Below are 18,491 nucleotides of genomic sequence, written 5' to 3'. Positions count from 1 at the left end.
GTCCATACACTCTTGTGATACCTTCCAATAGATTCCATTCAATCTATACATCCAAACATTCGTATTTATAATATTAGTATGATAATGACCTGTGCTACAATAACAATGATTAGCGATAAACGACAAGCAAATATGCGGTTTGAATATGTCATGTCAATTTAATTATTATTTATAAATATTACTTACGTATTACATAAGACTTACTGACGCACTCTTTGATCCCAAAAGGACCCTTAGTGTCTATTAAGTAATCAGAAATGTACACTAAACTTCGATTAATTATATGTATTTTTTTTATATCATAAGGTGGCAAACGAGCGAGCAGCCACCTGAAATCGCTGAAATAGCGAAGTGAAATATTTTCTTTCTGTGCATCCTCTCCTCCGACGATTAAAGGTAGGCAACGCATATGCAATTGCGTATGTCTATGGGCAGCGGTCGCTTCGCTATTTCAGCGATTTCAGGTGGCCGCTCGCTCGTTTGCCACCTTATGATATAAAAAAAAAAGTTGAACATACTGATATTCTGAAAGCTTATTTTTTAGGGTTCCGTCTGTCTGTCAAGAACCTTTTTCTTAATTTTACTAAATTGTTTTAAGCTGTTAAAATAACATTGATTAGTTTTAGTTCATAAATTTTTGTTTAATAATACTTTAATATATTACTATTACAGCTTTTTTATTTTTAAATTTAAAAAATTGCAAAAATATCGCGAATTTTTTATTTTTGTATGTAATTTATAAAAACAAGTTCATATTCCTCGGAGACAAGTTACAAAATCAGCTTGACCTTTAAAAGACAACACGTTTTTAATATAATCGTTGTTTCCTGCACGGTGTTTACCAAAACTTTAGGGTGGTTACACAAAGGTGTCGTAATATTGTAAGACAAAGTCAGAGTTTCCCAAACTTTGGATCGTAATCCAAACTATTTGAACACAATAATGTGAACAGATCGTCGGTGGCTCAGGGGTCAAGCACTTGACTTGCAATCTGCAGGTCCTGGGTTTGAATCCCGCTATGTACCAATGTGTTTTTCGAATTTCCGCTTTACATATGTACATTTATCCGACGTTCTTACGGTGAAGGAAAACATCGTGATGCAAAACGCACATATCTGAGAAGAAATTCAAAGATATGCGTAAAGTCAACCAACCCGCACTTGGCCAGCGTGGTTGACTATGGCCTAATCACCCTTAACTTAGGGTAGGCTCCGAGCCTCTCGGTGGGGACGTATAGTGAGCTGATGATGATGATGATGAATGTGAACTAGTAGATATAGTATATTATCTAGATTTCAGTTTTAGATCGTCGGTAGCGTAGTTGTTTACTACCTGACTGGACCAGAAGGAAATCTAAGCGTACCATGTTCGATCTCCGTTATGTGCCATTTATTCGACAAAGGAAATCATCGTGATGCACCATTAGTTATGGATAAATTCAAATGTAAAGAAGTTAACCTAATTGAACTGCAGTATTGAGGTTGTCTATGGCGTAATCACTCTTAACTTGAGTAAGTTTCAACTCCTCGGTTGGTTCAATAAGCTGATGAAAAGTTTACAATGGCACTAAATTAAATATATTTTTAAGTTAATAGTACATACTTGATTCAAATCGGCAATTTGTATTTTTATTTATTGACCCTAAGAACTTTGGGAACCACTAGCGTAAGGCATATTTATGAATTTACTTTTTTTGTGTCGACAACATGGTCATTTGTTAAGTTTAAATTGGTCATGATTAAATGTGATTAATAGATTATCTTAATCTGGTTTTATGGAAAAAAAAACATTACGATTGTCTTTTGATGTTTCCAAGATGTGATTACATAAGCACTTAAAGTAATTTTCTATTAATGTGAAGGACGTAAATATTTGCTATACAAATATAGTACATCTTACAAAGTTGTTGCGGTTTTGTGTTATTTTGTTATAAGTTTATTTTTCGTAGCCACAAAATCTAAATTGCTCTTTGCTTTACGTTTAATTTGGGTAAAAAAAACGATAAGATATTTATGGTTCGTATTTATCGACATTTATTACATCTTTATCGGCAGATGCATAATTGTCAAGTTGTGAATTTATTTTTTAATTTTATTTATGTTATCTTATCTTACTTCATACTATACTATAATATTAGTAGCTGTTGCCAGCGACTTCGTCCGTTATAATACTATTTGAGATTTCTATTAACTTATAAAGTAAAAGGAAATTATAGAAATATTATGCAAAATGATGTTATAAAAATAACGAACCTAAATAATTGATACCACAGAGGTTTTAATGAATATTAAAACCTCTGTGGTACCTTTTTATTAGTTGCAATAGCTGGGATTTTTTGCAAAGTCATGATGTTTATGTATTTAAAATTGAAGTCATGACTTGGATCGTCTGCTGTTTTTTTAAGCTTTGATGGTTTTTTATTGCAACCAACGTAAGATTCGAAATCTTATCTCGAATCTCATACATCTATTTAAACGTATAGGTATATTTACTTGCTTTCTCTTATTATAAAACTCCTCAGATGCATTCAAAGTCAGCGATCGCTTGTGAATGATGAATTCAATTTGAATATAACTTGCATCTGGCTTGTCCAAAAATATCTCTTACATTGTGAGTGGCTCGGTTCACAATTCACAGCCAGATTATAAAAAAAACAAATTTTACTAATATTGTAAATGCGAATATTTGGATGGATGGATAGATGTTTTTAGAAGGTAAATCCAGAACGGATGCATGGATCTGGCTGAAATGGCATAGATGTAGAACATAGGCGAGTAGAACGCATAGACTATTAAAACATTTTTTTAGTTCCGCGCGGACAAAGGACAGCTTGTGAGATTATAAAAGACGAAGTGACCGCTCTATTATATAATTAGTGCAAGCGAAATATTTAAGTATTTTATCTTACCAATATCAACACATATGATAAAGAGACAGTTTCTGTATTAGTAATATTTTAAATAATTGTTTGATATTAATTTTAATTTTGAACTATAAATTTGTCATGTATTGTTATTTAATAGAAATCAGTTTTATTATAGCACGTAACAAGAACACTGCGCTCGTCAGAACTTACACGCGCGGACTGACTACAAGTGAAACTCTTGAGTTTTTTTACCGTTCATAACTGTTTTTTTTCAAGTATAGGGTAGCAAATAAGCAAGCAGCTGAGTTTCTTAAATATTAAAGTGACTGCCCATTCCAATTGCCACATTTAATCTACAGAAGATAGGATTTTCCAGGGCAGGAGAAATGGTATTTTCTTCTTCAAATGTGTGTCTTCATTTAGGAAATCAACTTCCTATTCATACTCTTGTTTTATAAGCATAAGTGGAAGGGAAAGAGGATAACAATTTGGCTTTCGGCACAAATTTATCAGAACAACGCGGAAAAGCTTCGCGACTATCTTCTGTGTGGTCGTAGTATTTCACCGGTCAACCCGATCTATTTGTGTACCCAACAAATATTGTTATTGCGGTAACCAGCACTGTTGTTGCAGGCTCTGCCACTTTTTCTTAGCACTGTACAGATCACCTAATAATAACAAAAAAGACATTTTAAAAATATTATAAAATTGTATTTAGATGGCAACATTTTTTATATTTTATTCTATAAAATAAAATAATCTTATTTTATTGTAGTTAATTATTATTGCATAACTTTATATTACATGATTTGAAATTGTGTTGTAGTTGTACTACTTTGTAATAGTCAATTAGTCATATATTTTTAAATTTACTATTGCTTCCAATATGTAGAAGATTTTTTATGTTGTTCTAAATTATTTGTTCTTCAACCAAAACTCCTTTATCATTGATGCCCCCTTCTCACCTATCATAATAGTGGGCGCGTTAGTGTTACCACTGACAATAGTTGGCATGATACTTGCATCTATTACTCTGATGCCCTCTACTTTCCGAAGTCTCAGTTCAGGATCTACGACTGCTGTCTCATCGCCATCAGGTCCCATTTTAGCTGTTCCAACTGGATGGTACAAGGAAAATGTTACTTCCCTAGCGTGACACTCTAAGAATTCATCTGATGCCTTGTCAAAATTTCTACACGCTTCTAAATCCATCCAATCTAGTATAAAATTGCCAGATTTAAACGCTGCAGTATTTTCTAAAATTAAGCTGAACTTCCTTGCATTCTTTAACAGAACTTGTAAGTCTTCGGGTTCTTGGAAATAATTAGCAAATATAAGAGGATGTTCATTTGGATTTTTACTCTTAAGTAATATCTTCCCCCTTGACTTAGGCTTTAACAATATGTTTGATATATAAACTATATATGTGTTGTTATTTACATCTTTAAACTTTTGCGATATCTCCTCTTTAAAGCCATGTAAACCGTACAGGTCGATATAATTGCTCACTTGTGGAGAATAGACACTAAAATGATATTGTACTTCAGGACTTACTGCATCTGGATCCGAGGCATTGACAAAAGCTATCACTCTGCTAGGTGCGATATCCGAAAACTTGCCTGTATGAGTAAACATGTATTCTAAAAAGTTACTGCCTATAGCAGAAAACGTCATAAGGCTTTCATTAGTTGCTGAACTGTAAATAATTGGGAAAAATGCATGATCTTGTAAATTCTCACCAACCGGTAGATCAGCTATTACTTCAATATCCAAACTTTCTAAATGTTTTCTTGGACCAATTCCTGATAACATAAGTAGTTGTGGTGTGTTAATAGATCCAGCTGATACTATCAACTCTTTCTTTGCAATGACTTGTATTTCTTTTCCATCTTTTTGTATTAATACTCCTTTCATTTTATTTGTGTTAGTATGAAACAGGATTTTTGTAACATAGGCGTCTTTGAGTACATGTAAATTTGGTCTATCTTTAATAACACTTAAAAATGCCCTCGCCGTACTATGTCGTATGCCATCTTTGATAGTATTATATGATACTGTGGCTCCCATTTGATTTGCACCATTTGCGTCATCTATTTCGTTTACACCAATTTCACTCATACCACTTAATATCATTTCTTCTACTGGTTGCGTTAATTCATTCCTATTTACGTGTAGATAGCCATCTTTTCCATGATACTTCTTATTTTCTTCGGTTAAAACTGTCGATATGTTTTCACTTTTAATAAAATACGGTAACACTTCTTCATAACTCCAACCTGTGTTGCCATTAGCTGCCCATTCATCGTAATCTAATTTATTTCCTCTGACGTAGTACATAGCGTTGATGCTGCTGCTACCTCCTAAAGCTTTTCCGCGAGGCCAGGCGCAACGTTTATTTTTATATCCTCTGCATGCTAATTCTTGTGGTTGTGGTTTATAGGCCCAATCCACATAAGTATTTATGTTATTGTAAAAACCCGACGGCGTCTAAAAAATCATAAAGTTTTATTCTATGCTTAATTACAAATGAAGTAAGTAAATGAATTATGATGTCAGCAAATTTTCGAATCAATAATGTCTAAATGTACAGAATTGCCAATATTCTTCTGAAGATTTTTTATATTTAATTTCGTTTTTAACAATACAAATGTTGATGAAAAATCAAAGTAATCGGCGTGTATATTTAAAATATTATACCTCTGTGGCCATGTTGGGGTTACCACCCGCTTCAATTAGTAATATCTTCCATTCTGGTATTTCACTGAGCCGATTGGCAACTACCGCGCCTGCAGAACCCGCACCCACCACTATGAAGTCGTAGTGAGGATCTGTGTTAATCAAATATACAATGAGAAGATTAAAAAGATGCTATACACGCAAGTATTACTCTAAGAACACATGTAAATAGTGTCAAAAGAATTGATTCGTAATAAACACGCACAGAACAACGCGTAAGTAGGCGTTCATAAAATTGATGACAATCTGAATAAGATTGCGGATGTCTACAATGAAGACGGCAGAATAGTGATTTTTGTAGCTACTAAAGTGCAAAGATACTAACTAAATTTAAGCGTCATTAGCCATTAAATTATAAAGCTAATAAGATAATTTCGGTTCTTGTTGATCTGTCTTGTCTTAATACCGGTTCTCTTTGTTTTATATCTAATATTCGCCCGTACACACTAAAGTATAAATCAAGAATGTACCATTAAAAACAGCTTCCGTTCTATCAGAAGGCCATAGATAATCTCCTGACAAAGCACACTGCGCCGCCAGCAAACTTTGCAATGTATGCACGAACAGGGGCCCGGTTGAATGGTAGCTGTTCGCTACTCCTGAGGATAAGATCGGGTCGCATTCCCACATGCTGATAAAATCTGTCACAACATACAATTAAATTAAACTTTAAATGGTATATTATATTATATTTTTGTGTTGTCTAGCTGTCCGCACGGCACCGCTCCGTCTCACCACAACGTTGACATTGATTTGGACGACAAGTTTAGTACTGCGTGTTAACCTTTTGCCTATACCGATATGCCATAGGGGCGGTGTCACGGGTCTTCTCAGACATTTATTTCGATTTAAAATAAAAGAGAAAGTTATGAAAATACTCACCGGTGCTGACTTTATCAGGTTATGACATTCTTACCTTGGTTTGACTGATATTATATAAACTACATTGCATTGCCCTTCAAAACTACTAAATGATGCTTTATCTGAGATATCAGTGGTGCATAAAATATTATCACGTTATCAGGATTCATTATTTAAATAACATTTGATATCTGTAATTCTTTTATCTTTGTAATAGTCATTTCAGACAAATTGTTTTATTTGAGTCTAGTGACCCGCCCGGCTTCGAAGAATTGGCAAGAGAGATAGACATATGTCTGGTCTCTTTTCAGTCGGATCCTTCACGTTACAACGAGTGCGACTGACTCGCGAGTAAAATTGTTTAGTTTCGCTTATTGTTTCTGCTCATGGCATCTTCTAAACAATTTGCCATAATCATATACTATGAATGGCAATTTCATTCTAGATTACATCCTGATAACGAATATATTTATTTGGATATTGAGTAATAATCGAAATATTACTCCGTTAATAACGTGCCATTTGTAATGCTAAAGTGGTTATTGTGACAGAATTAAATATGCTTACCTGATTTTGGGACTTTTTGAGACCAACAATTTTCTCATACATCATTTTTATAAATGTAACTGGCTGACTTTGATTCTTTTTAAAAAAAGAACGTAATTTATATTAAAGCATATAACGCACCTGTCGATGTTTAGTTGTTGTTTTGATGAGAGTCGCTGTTCTTCTTACGGCTAATTTAAAATGATGTGCCATTTGTATTGGAACATAATCGTTATTCCTTTATTTCCGAGAAAAACTATAGAGATGCACATATTGTTATACAGATGGTACGATAGTGAAGACCCATCATTATATCAAGCGAAAGATACTGACACAGATCCCGCATATTTGAATCTATATAACATTGATGCTAATAATAAATTAATTGCTGCTATTAGAAAAGCATATTTGTGTTATGCAGAACTGTTGGATATCATAGAATTTTTTTAAATGAAGCCACGGAATTTTTTAATTTGATGTAAACAGATTCAACGCTGTGCGACTTCAACCTCGATGATCTCAGTCGTTCAAGGATGAGTTTATTTGATTACGAAGGTATTAACAAGAGAGGATTAACTTTTAACTATAAATAATAATATACAGACTCTTTAGTTTTTAATTCAAGGTTAAACACGACATGATTCACATCATATCTAAAAACTGATAGTAGAATAAAAAAAAGGATAATAAAACATTTTCCTTGGCTCATTTTACTTTTATTAGCTGCTTAAAATACTTGATCTCTAATGTTTAATGTAAAATATTATAGTACACTTCATACTTTGTGTTTTTACTCGCCATAATAGAATACGTCTGCGTAATATTCGACTTTTCATATTATCTTCCCCCAGCAGTTTTTCTGTCGGGCTTCTAAAGATCATAATGTTTTAATAAATAACGAAGTCTAAAATCTAGTAATATTGGTGTTATTTATTCTTCAACCAAAAAGTCTTTATCATGGATGCTCCCTTCTCACCTATCATAATAGTAGGCGCGTTAGTGTTACCACTGACAATAGTTGGCATGATACTTGCATCTATTACTCTGATGCCCTCTACTTTCCGAAGTCTCAGTTCAGGATCTACGACTGCTGTCTCGTCACCATCAGGTCCCATTTTAGCTGTTCCAACTGGATGATACAAAGAAAATGTTACTTCCCTAGCGTAACACTCTAAAAATTCATCTGATGCCTTGTCAAATTTTCTGCATTCTTCTACATCCAGCCATTCTAAACTGTAATTGCCAGACTTGAAAGCTTTCGTGTTCTCTAATGTTAAGCTGAATTTCTTTGCATTCTGTATTAAAACTTCAAGGTCTTTAGGCTCTTGAAAATAATTAGCAAATATAAGAGGATGTTCATTTGGATTTTTACTCTTAAGCAATATTGTACCCTTTGATTTTGGCTTTAACAATGTGTTTAAAATAGCTACTATAAATTTACTTTCATTTATGTCTTGAAACGATTTCTGGATGTTATCTTTAAAACCATGTGAACCGTAGATGTCAAAGAAATTTATTAATCGAGGTGTATAAACTGGAAAATGATATTGCACTTCAGGAGTTATAGCATCTTGATCAGAGGCGTTGACAAAAGCGATTACTCTGCTAGGTGTAGTATCAGCTAACATTCCTTTATTAGTAAACATATAATCTAAAAATCCTGTTCCAATATTATCAAATGACGTAAGAATTAGGTTTGTTGGAGAACTGTAATAAATAGGGAAAAATACGTGATCTTGTAAATTTTCACCAACCGGTAGATCTGCTATTGCTTCAATATCCAAACTTTCTAAATGTTTTCTTGGACCAATTCCTGATAACATAAGTAGTTGTGGTGTGTTAATAGATCCAGCTGATATTATCAACTCTTTCTTTGCAATGACTTGTATTTCTTTTCCATCTTTTTGTATTAATACTCCTTTCATTTTATTTGTGTTAGGATGAAACAGGATTTTTGTAACATAGGCATCTTTGAGTACATGTAAATTTCGTCTATCTTTAATAACACTTAAAAATGCCCTCGCTGTACTATGTCGTATGCCATCTTTGATAGTATTATATGCTATGGAGGCACCCATTTGATTTGCGCCGTTTGAGTCATCTATTTCGTTTACGCCAATTTCATTCATACCGCTTAATATCATTTCTTCTATTGGATGCCTAAATTCATTTCTATTTACGTGTAAATAGCCACCCTTTCCATGATACTTTTTATTTTCATCGGTTAAAGTTGTCGAAATGTTTTCACTTTTAATAAAATACGGTAACACTTCTTCATAACTCCAACCTGTGTTACCATTAGCAGCCCATTCATCGTAATCTAATTTATTTCCTCTGACGTAGTACATAGCATTGATACTACTGCTACCTCCTAAAGTCTTCCCGCGAGGCCACGCGCAGCGATTTTGTTTATATCCTCTGCAGGCTAATTCTTGAGGCTGCGGTTTGTAGGCCCAATCCGCAACGCTATTGATGTTATTGCATATAGCTGCCGGAATCTGAAAAGGATAAATTTATTGTACTGTTAGTTTCATTAAATTAGGATAGCGTGAGTTAAGTATGGAAAGTCTTCTTACACATTTAGGAAAAGTGGTGAAATAACGTGACATTTAATAATAAAAGTTAAATATTTGTGTGAACTACAATTTACCTAGTATAATATTAAACAATACCTCTGTGGCCAAATTGGGATCACCACCAGCTTCGACTAGTAATACTTTCCAATCCGATATCTCACTGAGCCGATTAGCGACCACTGCGCCTGCGGAGCCGGCTCCCACCACTATGAAGTCGTAGTTGGGATCTGAGTTGTTAAAATTTGAATTCAACGACACAATTACTAGATAACAGCTGGCGATTAGAGTGAAACTTAAACCATAGTTAATCACCATTAAGGACCGCATCCACAGCATCAGGAGGCCATACATGGTCCCCCACCAATGCACATTGTGCCACTAGTAAACTCTGCAGAGTCTGAAAAAATACGGGTCCGACTGCTCGGTAACTGTTCACCACTTCTGAGACTAAAGCTGGGTCACAAGCCCACATGATGACAAACCTGTCACAAATAAATCCATACACATTTGTAACTCTGTAACTTTGCTGTTCCAACAAAAGTCAAAATATATATATGAAATAATAAAAGTAGTTACGAAATAAATTGTATAAGCTCAAAACAGGAGATCAAAGTAAATCAATAAGAAAAACAAGAAAACATATAAAAATACTCACGATTCTAATATGCTTATGGTCTTGTCGTGTTCTGTTGATCTTAATATAAAATAGGGTAAATTGCACCGCATTTAAAAGTCATGTAATGGTAAATGATTAAAAGATTCAGCGTTGCATTAAATACCTAACTTAATTATTAAATTGACATTTCATCCTTGTTGATTTATAACTCTATATCAGCCTATTAAAGCAATTATTCTATTTAAACTAGACATAAATTAATATCCAAAAAAAACTGTCTAGTAACTTTAAGTATATATATAAGTAGTAAATTTAAACTATAAGCTACGTGCAATTCTGTTTGCTGTCCTTACTTAAGTACACTCAAGAAAATTCAAGCTTCTAACATTTGGTTCAATTCAATGGGATAAACAAGCAGCGTGAAAAACAAAATTATCATCAGCAACGTTATAGTATCTGCAGATGCATTAACGTAAAGGATTACATAAGTTAAATATTTACTACAAAATTAAAATACCATAAATCACAGGCTTTATCGTCTACTAGCTGTCGCCCGCGACTCCGTCCGCGAGGAATCAAAAAAACATTATTAGTAGCCTATGTGTTCTTCTATATTTTACATCTATGCCAAATTACAGCGAAATTCATGTAGCCATTCTGGAGATACCTTCTAACAAACATCCTTCCATCTATCCAAACATTCGCATTATAATATTAGTAAGAAGACAGATTGATTAGTTTCTTCACGTTAGGTTTTGATGCAAAGACTTATCAAATAAGGTGAAATCTTTATGGTATGTTAAATAATTATATTTAATTATAAAATTCGGTTCCTAATACAAGTTTATATTGTTACTTTATATTTCATTCCATCATAATACAACCAAATTTTACATTCTTTACGTCCTTTAGGTGATATCACCTCTTCAGTTTTGAAATATATTTTCTTTTTACTTTCATTCGGTCTATTTTGAACATTTTGAGGCTTCCATATATTGGAGAATGATTTATGGTTATTTGATTGGTGTTTATGTTTATAATAAGGTTTTCTTGCGTAAAATGGACGGACTTTATCGCGTTCTGTTAGTTCCGTAAATGGATTTATAGAAGAATAAACTGGCATTGAATTTTTCATTATATTTGTGTTTCCAAATGGATTTGATTTAAAAGAATATTGCGGGATTTTATTGGAATACGATTGCAAAATTTTTGGATTTTTGCGATCTTCATCATAAGTGTTTAACACGTCAGAACTATGGTAGTGATCAATGGGATTATATGAATTGGGAAGTGATGTTTTTTTTCTATTGTTGTCTAAAGAAGTTAAGAGAGTTGTATTTGATCTTCTCTTGTTTGTTGTGGGAAGAAAACCTTTAGACAGTTCCGGGAATAAGCTAGCTGTTTCATTAAGAATATCTGGAGCACCCAGTTGGGATAGTCTAATTCTATTAGGTGAATCTGCTTCTAGTGCCTCTTCGTTTTGTTTATATTTACGGTCACATTGTATAATGTCAATGCCACCTTGCATCCAGTCTTCTTTAATCATATCTGCTGCCTTTTCTCCGATCATAATAATTGGAGCGTTCGTATTGCCGCTGACAATTGTAGGCATGATACTGCCGTCGATTACTCTTAATCCTTTGACTCCGTAAACCTGAAATTTATAAATATTATCCTTTACCGTTCCTTTATTTTAACCGTTGTTTAACCTACAACGCTATACCTGTACCATTAAATTTCCAATGATATAACATAATGATATAACGTAATGGTAAAACAATTTCTTAAATATGGATAAATGTGGTGTTTTATGCCGTGTATGATGAGATTAAAATGAAACAAAACTTACACGTAATCTTGGATCAACGACTGCGTTAGGGTTGTCAATGCTGCCCATCGCACATGTGCCTACCGGATGGTAGATGGTGAGCGAATGGTGACGTGCTTGGCATTCCAAATGCTCGTCTGACATTAGCTCGTGCTGGGTACAACCCGGGTTCCGGTGTGGGTTGGGCCGCGCGTTGAGTGCTTGTAGCGCCGGCTGTTGCACTAACGCCTGAACTATCCGAGCGCCTTCTATCTGTAATAGCAATAATTTACAAATTATAACGGATGAATTTTATACGATTGTTAATTAATATTCCGTTTGTAACTTGGTTCAATCAAGGTATTTTTTTAATTACGCAACACTGTTAAATTACTAATTCAATGCACCCACTGAATAAAATGAAAATGATAGATACTATACCACAATGCGTATTTTATACAGGAATCGAGTATTTACTACATACCAATATTTTTAAATCTTGTGGATCCTCGAAATAGTTCGCGTATATCCGTGGCGGAGAGAAAGGATTTCCGTCCTTTAATTTTATATAGCCTCTACTTTTAGGTCTTAGTAACAATGGAACTATAGAGAAGGACGGTTCAAACAAAATATCCTCGTATAGTTCTGCGTATGTTTCATCTGTCAATCCATTAGCTCTTTTACCAAATAGTCCACCGTCCATATTATCTGATGTGGGGGCTATAAACAGTTGAATATCAGGATAGTCTTCTACAGGATCTTGGTACTTAGTGTTAACAAATGCCATTGCTTCTGCTTCCATCATGCTATATAAAGAACCTTTTTTGTTTATTGCAAAATCGATAAGATTGCCAAGAGACCAAACAGAATTTAAATTAAAGCAGTAATCTGTACCGTTATTGTAAGGATTGTCGAATAAAAAAGAATGACCTCCCATCGCGACATGATCTTGTAGATTTTTACCGACACCTGGTAGATTAACAATCGGATAAATACCGACCTCTTTCAAATGTTCACTATCCCCGATCCCAGACAACATCAACAGTTGTGGGGATTGAATTGAGCCAGCTGATAGGATTACCTCACGGCTTGCTTTGATTAATTTCGTTTGTTCGCGCTTCACAAATTTTACACCATATGCTCTTCTGTTTTCGTCGATAAGTATTTTTTCCACTAAAGAATGAACACTAATATGAAGGTTAGGTCTTTTAGAAACAGGTCTTAAGTATCCTTTTGCCGTGCTACATCTAAGACCGTCACGTAACGTTGCATGGGAACGAGTAAAACCGGTTTGAGATGGTCCATTAGCATCAATTATTTTGTATCCTAATTGCTGGGAAGCTTCTAATATTTTCCCAGTAATAGGTTGTTCGTATGCAAAATGTTCTATCGATATTGGTCCACCTACACCATGATATGGATTATTTTGGTATTCAGGTATCCTCATGTCTTCAGATTTAACGAAATATTTTATAATTTCATCGTAAGACCAGCCGATGTTGCCCATATTTGCCCAATTGTCGTAGTCGCGTTTGTTACCTCTTATATACAGCATTGCATTTAGAGTACTGGAACCACCAAGCACTCTCCCTCTCGGCCATTTGCACCTTGTATCAACCATACTTAAACAATATTCATCACTTGGTTCTGTCACAAACTGCCAATCGATGGCTGATGTTTGTAAAGCTGGGAATAATACTGGAATATCAGCTAACACGTTTTCATCCTGCCCTGCTTCAAGTAGAAGTATATTCCAATTCGGATTTTCTGATAGTCGATTTGCAAGCACTGCACCCGCGGAACCAGCACCAACTATAATAAAGTCGTAACAATCGTAAAGATTTTCGAATGGATAGTCTCTGACTCGATGTTCTGCGTCTTCTATATCTGGTCTGTATAAGTGTATAGCCATTCGAAGTAATATCAGGGCTCCTAGACCAGGTAGAAGACCAAATAAGATTCTAGTACTAGACACCGCTGTTTTTATCGAATACTGAGTGTGAGTTGACATGTTTCCAAACGAATCTACAACCAAATGAATCGTTTTACATTTCTTATGTATTGAATGACATTTGATTCAGCAGATTTCTACGGTGTAGCAAGTTATTGTTTGCTTCGGGTCAAGTAATACCTCCAATTGCACAGAGTAATGCATTTAATTTTTATATCAAACCATTTAAAATGTCGTCTATGGTTTATTATTTTTGACGTAATTTTCAACATTACTCAATTAAATATTTTTATGGATTGCTTTAAAATGGCTCATTATTTGAATACCAAATATCGTTTCCGTTTCCGAAAGAATAGTTAGTTTAATTCGAAGAAATAAAATGCACAGAGTATTTAAGTTAGCAGCAGTTTCACTCAGAATTACGAATAAGAGTATTAGTTTAATTTAATGTATCTACATTTGCAGTTATTTAAACATTGACTTCTCTATTTTGCATTAGTCTACGCTATTGTTATTAATTGAATACTAATTCGATTTACTTTTAAAGGTATTGCACATGTGGCTGTAAACATATTAAAAATGACCATTAAAGGTAAAACCTTTTATTTAAAGAAACATAAAAATATACTAATTAACTTGACGTCTCAAATGAACTATACATATTTACTTAGATTTAGCTTAAGCTATTATAATAAATTATTTACATTAATAAATAACATAATACTGTTGAATATTTCTTTTGTAAATTTACAATCAGGCGTAATATCTTGATATTCTTCTTCGCAGCCAAAACTGTTTTATCATATCACTGCCTTTCTCGCCAATCATGATAATCGGAGCATTAGTATTGCCGCTAACTAGTGATGGCATTACACTGCCATCTATAACGCGTAAGCCTTTTAACCCGTACACTCTTAATTCGTTATCAACAACTGCTTCAGGGTCCCAAAACGGTCCCATTTTAGCAGTTCCTACTGGATGGTATATTGTACAGGTATATTGTCTGATCATACATTCCCAATAATCATCAGTATATCTCTGTATTTTCGCGCATGCAGGGAACACGTGTTTATTTAATACGGATCCATGTCTTTGAAAAGCTTTGGTTCGCGATAAGTCGACAGCAATCTTTACACCCTCTATCAATCTTTTAACATCTTCTTCGTCAGTCAAATAGTTCGGGTATATATAGGGATAGTCGTATGGACTCGAGCTTCTAAGTTGTATGAAACCTTTACTTTTCGGTCGTAGCAGCATTGGAATTATGCTCCATACGTCCATGTTGTTTATGGGGCGGAACACAGCATCATAGAATTCATCAGTGAGGCCGTGAACTTTACGTAGTTGTTCCCCGCCGTCTGAATTTGTGGAACCGGATATGAAATGAAATTCTATATCTGGAAAATCGTCTGACGCGTTTGCATATTTTGTATTCACAAAAGCTAATCCCTCCACACCACCCATAATAGTCAAGGGTCCTTTACCTAAGACTGCGTATTCCATTAATGTACTGACTGTGTGTAGACGGTGTTCCACTATAGATATCTTCTTATTCACCATAAATGTCAAACCGCCTGCACCAATATGGTCTTGAAGATTTCTCCCAACTCTCAGGTTTTGTATTACAGGAATGCGATGTTTTGTTAATTCTTCCGCTGGACCAATGCCAGACAGCATCAGTAATTGTGCAGAATTTATCGTTCCAGCTGATAGAATGACTTCCTTGCGAGCTCTGACGCGATGTAACATTTTATTACGAACAAATTCTACACCAAAAGCTATCTTAGTTCTTGGATCTATAAGTACCTTAGTGACAAAAGAATGCATGGCGATATGTAAATTGTTGCGGTCTTTTGCAGGTCTGAGAAAAGCCTTTGCTGTAGAGCATCGACTGCCGCGACGAACTGTTCCTTGGGCAACCATAAAGCCCGTTTGATTCTCACCGTTGATGTCCCTATTTAAATATCCCATCTCTAAACCACCTTCTATGAAGCTGGATACTAGCGGCGTGTGATACGGGGCCTCGGCAACTGTTAAATATCCTCCTCTACTATGATAAGGTGTTTGAGCCAAATAAGGATTTTGATTATCTTCAGATTTTTTAAAGTAGTATAATACGTCCTTATAGCTCCAACCTTTGTTTCCCATTGCCTCCCAGTTATCATAGTCCTTTCGATTTCCTCGTAAATACAACATATAGTTTAGTACAGAACTGCCTCCGAGGACTTTTCCTCGCGGCCAGTTGCATCTTCCACCCTCCATCGCTGTAATAAATCGGAATATAAAATAAAGAAAAGAAGGTTAATGATGGAAAACATATGAAATGATTACATTTCTCATACACTTACCTAAACAAGACGTTCCTTGTGGTTCAGTCTTATACTTCCAATCTAATTTACTAAGTTGCAAATATCCCGCCAGAAGCGGTACATCCGATATTTCTGTCTCATCTCCACCGGCTTCTAAAAGAAGAACTTTCCAGTGACCGATCTCGGAAAGTCTGTTTGCGACTACAGCACCTGTAATATACAGAAATAATATTCGTATATTTATCGTTTGTGAGGATTGAAACATTTACTATATGGACTGTGTTTCTTGATTTTAGTCTTATAATCCTAGGTATGTCCAGTTCTAGAATGCATCTCTAATTAATTTAACTACCAACTAGTCTGATTAATTCATTTTCATACAAAAAAATATTAGTATGGAACATACTAAGATATTCCTAGTTATTTATGGTATAAAATACTTACTGACCGGCAGAACCCGCTCCCACGATAACGAAGTCATATTCTGGCAGCAGGTGATCGCTAGTCACGTCCGCAGGTCTGCCTTCCGGGTCTGTCTGGTCGTATTGGTAGTATGCGACTGCAGCCACCAGCATAGGAATGAACCACGCCACCTGGAAGATAACGTTATGATGATTTATTTCACGGTCTTTGGTTTGATTAAACAGTGGCTCTTATACCTCTTGTGACGTTATTTACTTCTATCAAGTTCATTTAATGGTCGCTAAAGGAATCCACTTCGTACAGATTAATTATGATACACTAATGAATTTCTTATGTAATTTTGATACGACTTATTGTTTTTTTTTATATCAGGTAATATATAAGGTGACAAACGAGCGAATGCCCACCTGAAATCGCGAAAATAGCGAAGTGACCGTTGCCCATAGGCATACGCAATTGCATATACGTTGCCTACCTTTAATCGACGTAGGAAAGGATGCACAGAAAGAAAATATTTTCCCTTCCCATGCATCCTCTCAACCGGAAAGTCCACTTTCACCTCCCAACCTTTTTTTTATAAGAAAAAGGGTGGGAAGGGAAAGAGGACTAAATTAGGCCTTCGGGACGCACACTTATCACGCAGTGGTTGAGACATTATTCTAGTATGTATTGTTAGGAAGAAAATGCGATAGTGCCGGCACAACACTAGCCTTACTAAAATGTCGACATTTATATCCCCTCACTATTCATTCTGGCTCTTGACATTGTAATGAAAGCGCGTTATTCTCGCCAAAGGATTCTAATTAATAATGTCTAAAAGTATATTCAATATGAATATGTTAAGATCTATTAGTGATGTATAATTTACCTCAGTTCCCGCGGCGGCGATGGCCGAGCCGGTGATCACATCAGCGGCCGCGTTCATTATTGCACTCATCTTGACTCTGAAACATGTTTAACAACTCATGTTAATACGTGCCACTACGAATTTTAAATGAAAGTGATCTCGCCAGCCGATATTGAATGTGTTTCATTTCATAATAACCTATACTTCACCACAGTATTATTAAAAATGTCTCACGACACTTTTACTTTCTAAAAAAACTGAGATAGAAATTTTTGTACATGCATTTCGTCAAAATAGGTCGAATAGTAAATTAGGGTAAGTCCACTTGACTACATATTAAACGAGAACAATGGTTTACAATATCTTCATCTTACATTGTAAATAAGAATATATTTTGTATCACTTTATAGAGGAATTCCGAGCGGTAACTATGAAAAAATCGACAGCTAAATAACATTTTGATATACGTAATTAAGAATACATTTTAGTATGTCTTTCGCAATATAATGCTGTAGTGAACTTCACCGCTAACTATTCTTTGGGGCGACGAAACACGTTGACATAACGGTCCGACCTACTTGTGGAAGGATTTTCATACACTTGGTTTGATAACAAGCTAAAAAACATTTTTAGGAACAAAGAATACGTTTAAGAAAATATTATAGTCGACTTTCAGTAGCGCATAAATCTTTAATGTTAATTACCGTGAGTTTCCGAGAGTAAAATCTCTGTAACGATGTGTTTTTGGTCTCGGTGTTTTTTGGCCTCAGAAACCCACGGTTAGAAATGTTTTAAACTAGGTTATTGTTTTTCTCCGCTGTCATTGTTACGCTTTATGTTATTGTGATTTCCTTTCTTATAAGGGTGTGATTCATTACTAAATATTTGTACAAAACATAAGCCATAGGACTTGAAAGTTGTGTGAAAATCTGTACGAAAGTTCGATCATTGTG

The 18,491-nt window shown here is 34.8% G+C and overlaps 6 protein-coding genes across 8 annotated transcripts in view; 1 reads left to right on the top strand and 5 right to left on the bottom strand.

Moving 5' to 3' along the window:
* The window catches only part of LOC106117668 (glucose dehydrogenase [FAD, quinone]), a 9,358-nt gene extending 6,268 nt beyond the window's left edge, over window positions 1-3,090 (bottom strand). Inside the window, exon 1 of the mRNA XM_013312069.1 lies at window positions 2,909-3,090. The gene's annotated coding sequence lies outside the window, so the exon portion shown is untranslated. The remainder of the gene's footprint in view (window positions 1-2,908) is intronic.
* Window positions 1-18,491, top strand: part of Flo2 (flotillin-2) — a 162,895-nt gene that overhangs the window by 122,618 nt on the left and 21,786 nt on the right. The window lies entirely within an intron of this gene.
* LOC106117669 (glucose dehydrogenase [FAD, quinone]-like) lies at window positions 3,605-6,602 on the bottom strand. Of its 2 annotated transcripts, none has more exons than XM_013312071.1 (4): window positions 6,519-6,602; window positions 6,073-6,243; window positions 5,564-5,694; window positions 3,605-5,353 (listed from the first exon to the last, which is right to left on the bottom strand). In XM_013312071.1, exons 2-4 carry the CDS (start codon window positions 6,230-6,232, stop codon window positions 3,782-3,784), a joined length of 1,863 nt encoding a protein of 620 aa, XP_013167525.1. In that variant the 5' UTR covers window positions 6,233-6,243; window positions 6,519-6,602; the 3' UTR covers window positions 3,605-3,781. The 2 variants fall into 2 exon arrangements, with proteins under 2 accessions (XP_013167525.1, XP_013167524.1); XM_013312070.1 differs by having other exon boundaries at window positions 6,485-6,579.
* LOC106117670 (glucose dehydrogenase [FAD, quinone]-like) lies at window positions 7,855-10,057 on the bottom strand. The gene is made up of 3 exons (XM_013312072.1): window positions 9,898-10,057; window positions 9,682-9,812; window positions 7,855-9,507 (listed from the first exon to the last, which is right to left on the bottom strand). The coding sequence occupies exons 1-3, from the start codon at window positions 10,055-10,057 to the stop codon at window positions 7,936-7,938; spliced, it is 1,863 nt and encodes a 620-aa protein (XP_013167526.1). The 3' UTR covers window positions 7,855-7,935.
* Window positions 11,034-14,017, bottom strand: LOC106117662 (glucose dehydrogenase [FAD, quinone]). Its single transcript, XM_013312059.1, has 3 exons — window positions 12,493-14,017; window positions 12,051-12,281; window positions 11,034-11,855 (listed from the first exon to the last, which is right to left on the bottom strand). Exons 1-3 carry the CDS (start codon window positions 13,918-13,920, stop codon window positions 11,046-11,048), a joined length of 2,469 nt encoding a protein of 822 aa, XP_013167513.1. The 5' UTR covers window positions 13,921-14,017; the 3' UTR covers window positions 11,034-11,045.
* LOC106117666 (glucose dehydrogenase [FAD, quinone]) overlaps window positions 14,599-18,491 on the bottom strand; it is a 40,875-nt gene continuing 36,982 nt past the window's right edge. For both annotated transcript variants that reach the window (XM_013312063.1, XM_013312062.1), the window contains exons 2-5: window positions 17,560-17,635; window positions 16,717-16,861; window positions 16,308-16,478; window positions 14,599-16,223 (exon numbers count right to left, since the gene is read on the bottom strand). In XM_013312063.1, the coding sequence (XP_013167517.1) occupies window positions 14,713-16,223; window positions 16,308-16,478; window positions 16,717-16,861; window positions 17,560-17,628 (1,896 nt within the window). In that variant the 5' untranslated portion in view covers window positions 17,629-17,635 and the 3' untranslated portion in view covers window positions 14,599-14,712. The remainder of the gene's footprint in view (window positions 16,224-16,307; window positions 16,479-16,716; window positions 16,862-17,559; window positions 17,636-18,491) is intronic.

This window comes from Papilio xuthus, unplaced genomic scaffold (genome assembly GCF_000836235.2).
Source record: "Papilio xuthus unplaced genomic scaffold, Pxut_1.1 DF827679.1, whole genome shotgun sequence".
NCBI lineage: Eukaryota > Metazoa > Arthropoda > Insecta > Lepidoptera > Papilionidae > Papilio > Papilio xuthus.
Note: the sequence above shows the minus strand (reverse complement) of the source record. Positions and strands in the feature narration are given on the sequence as shown.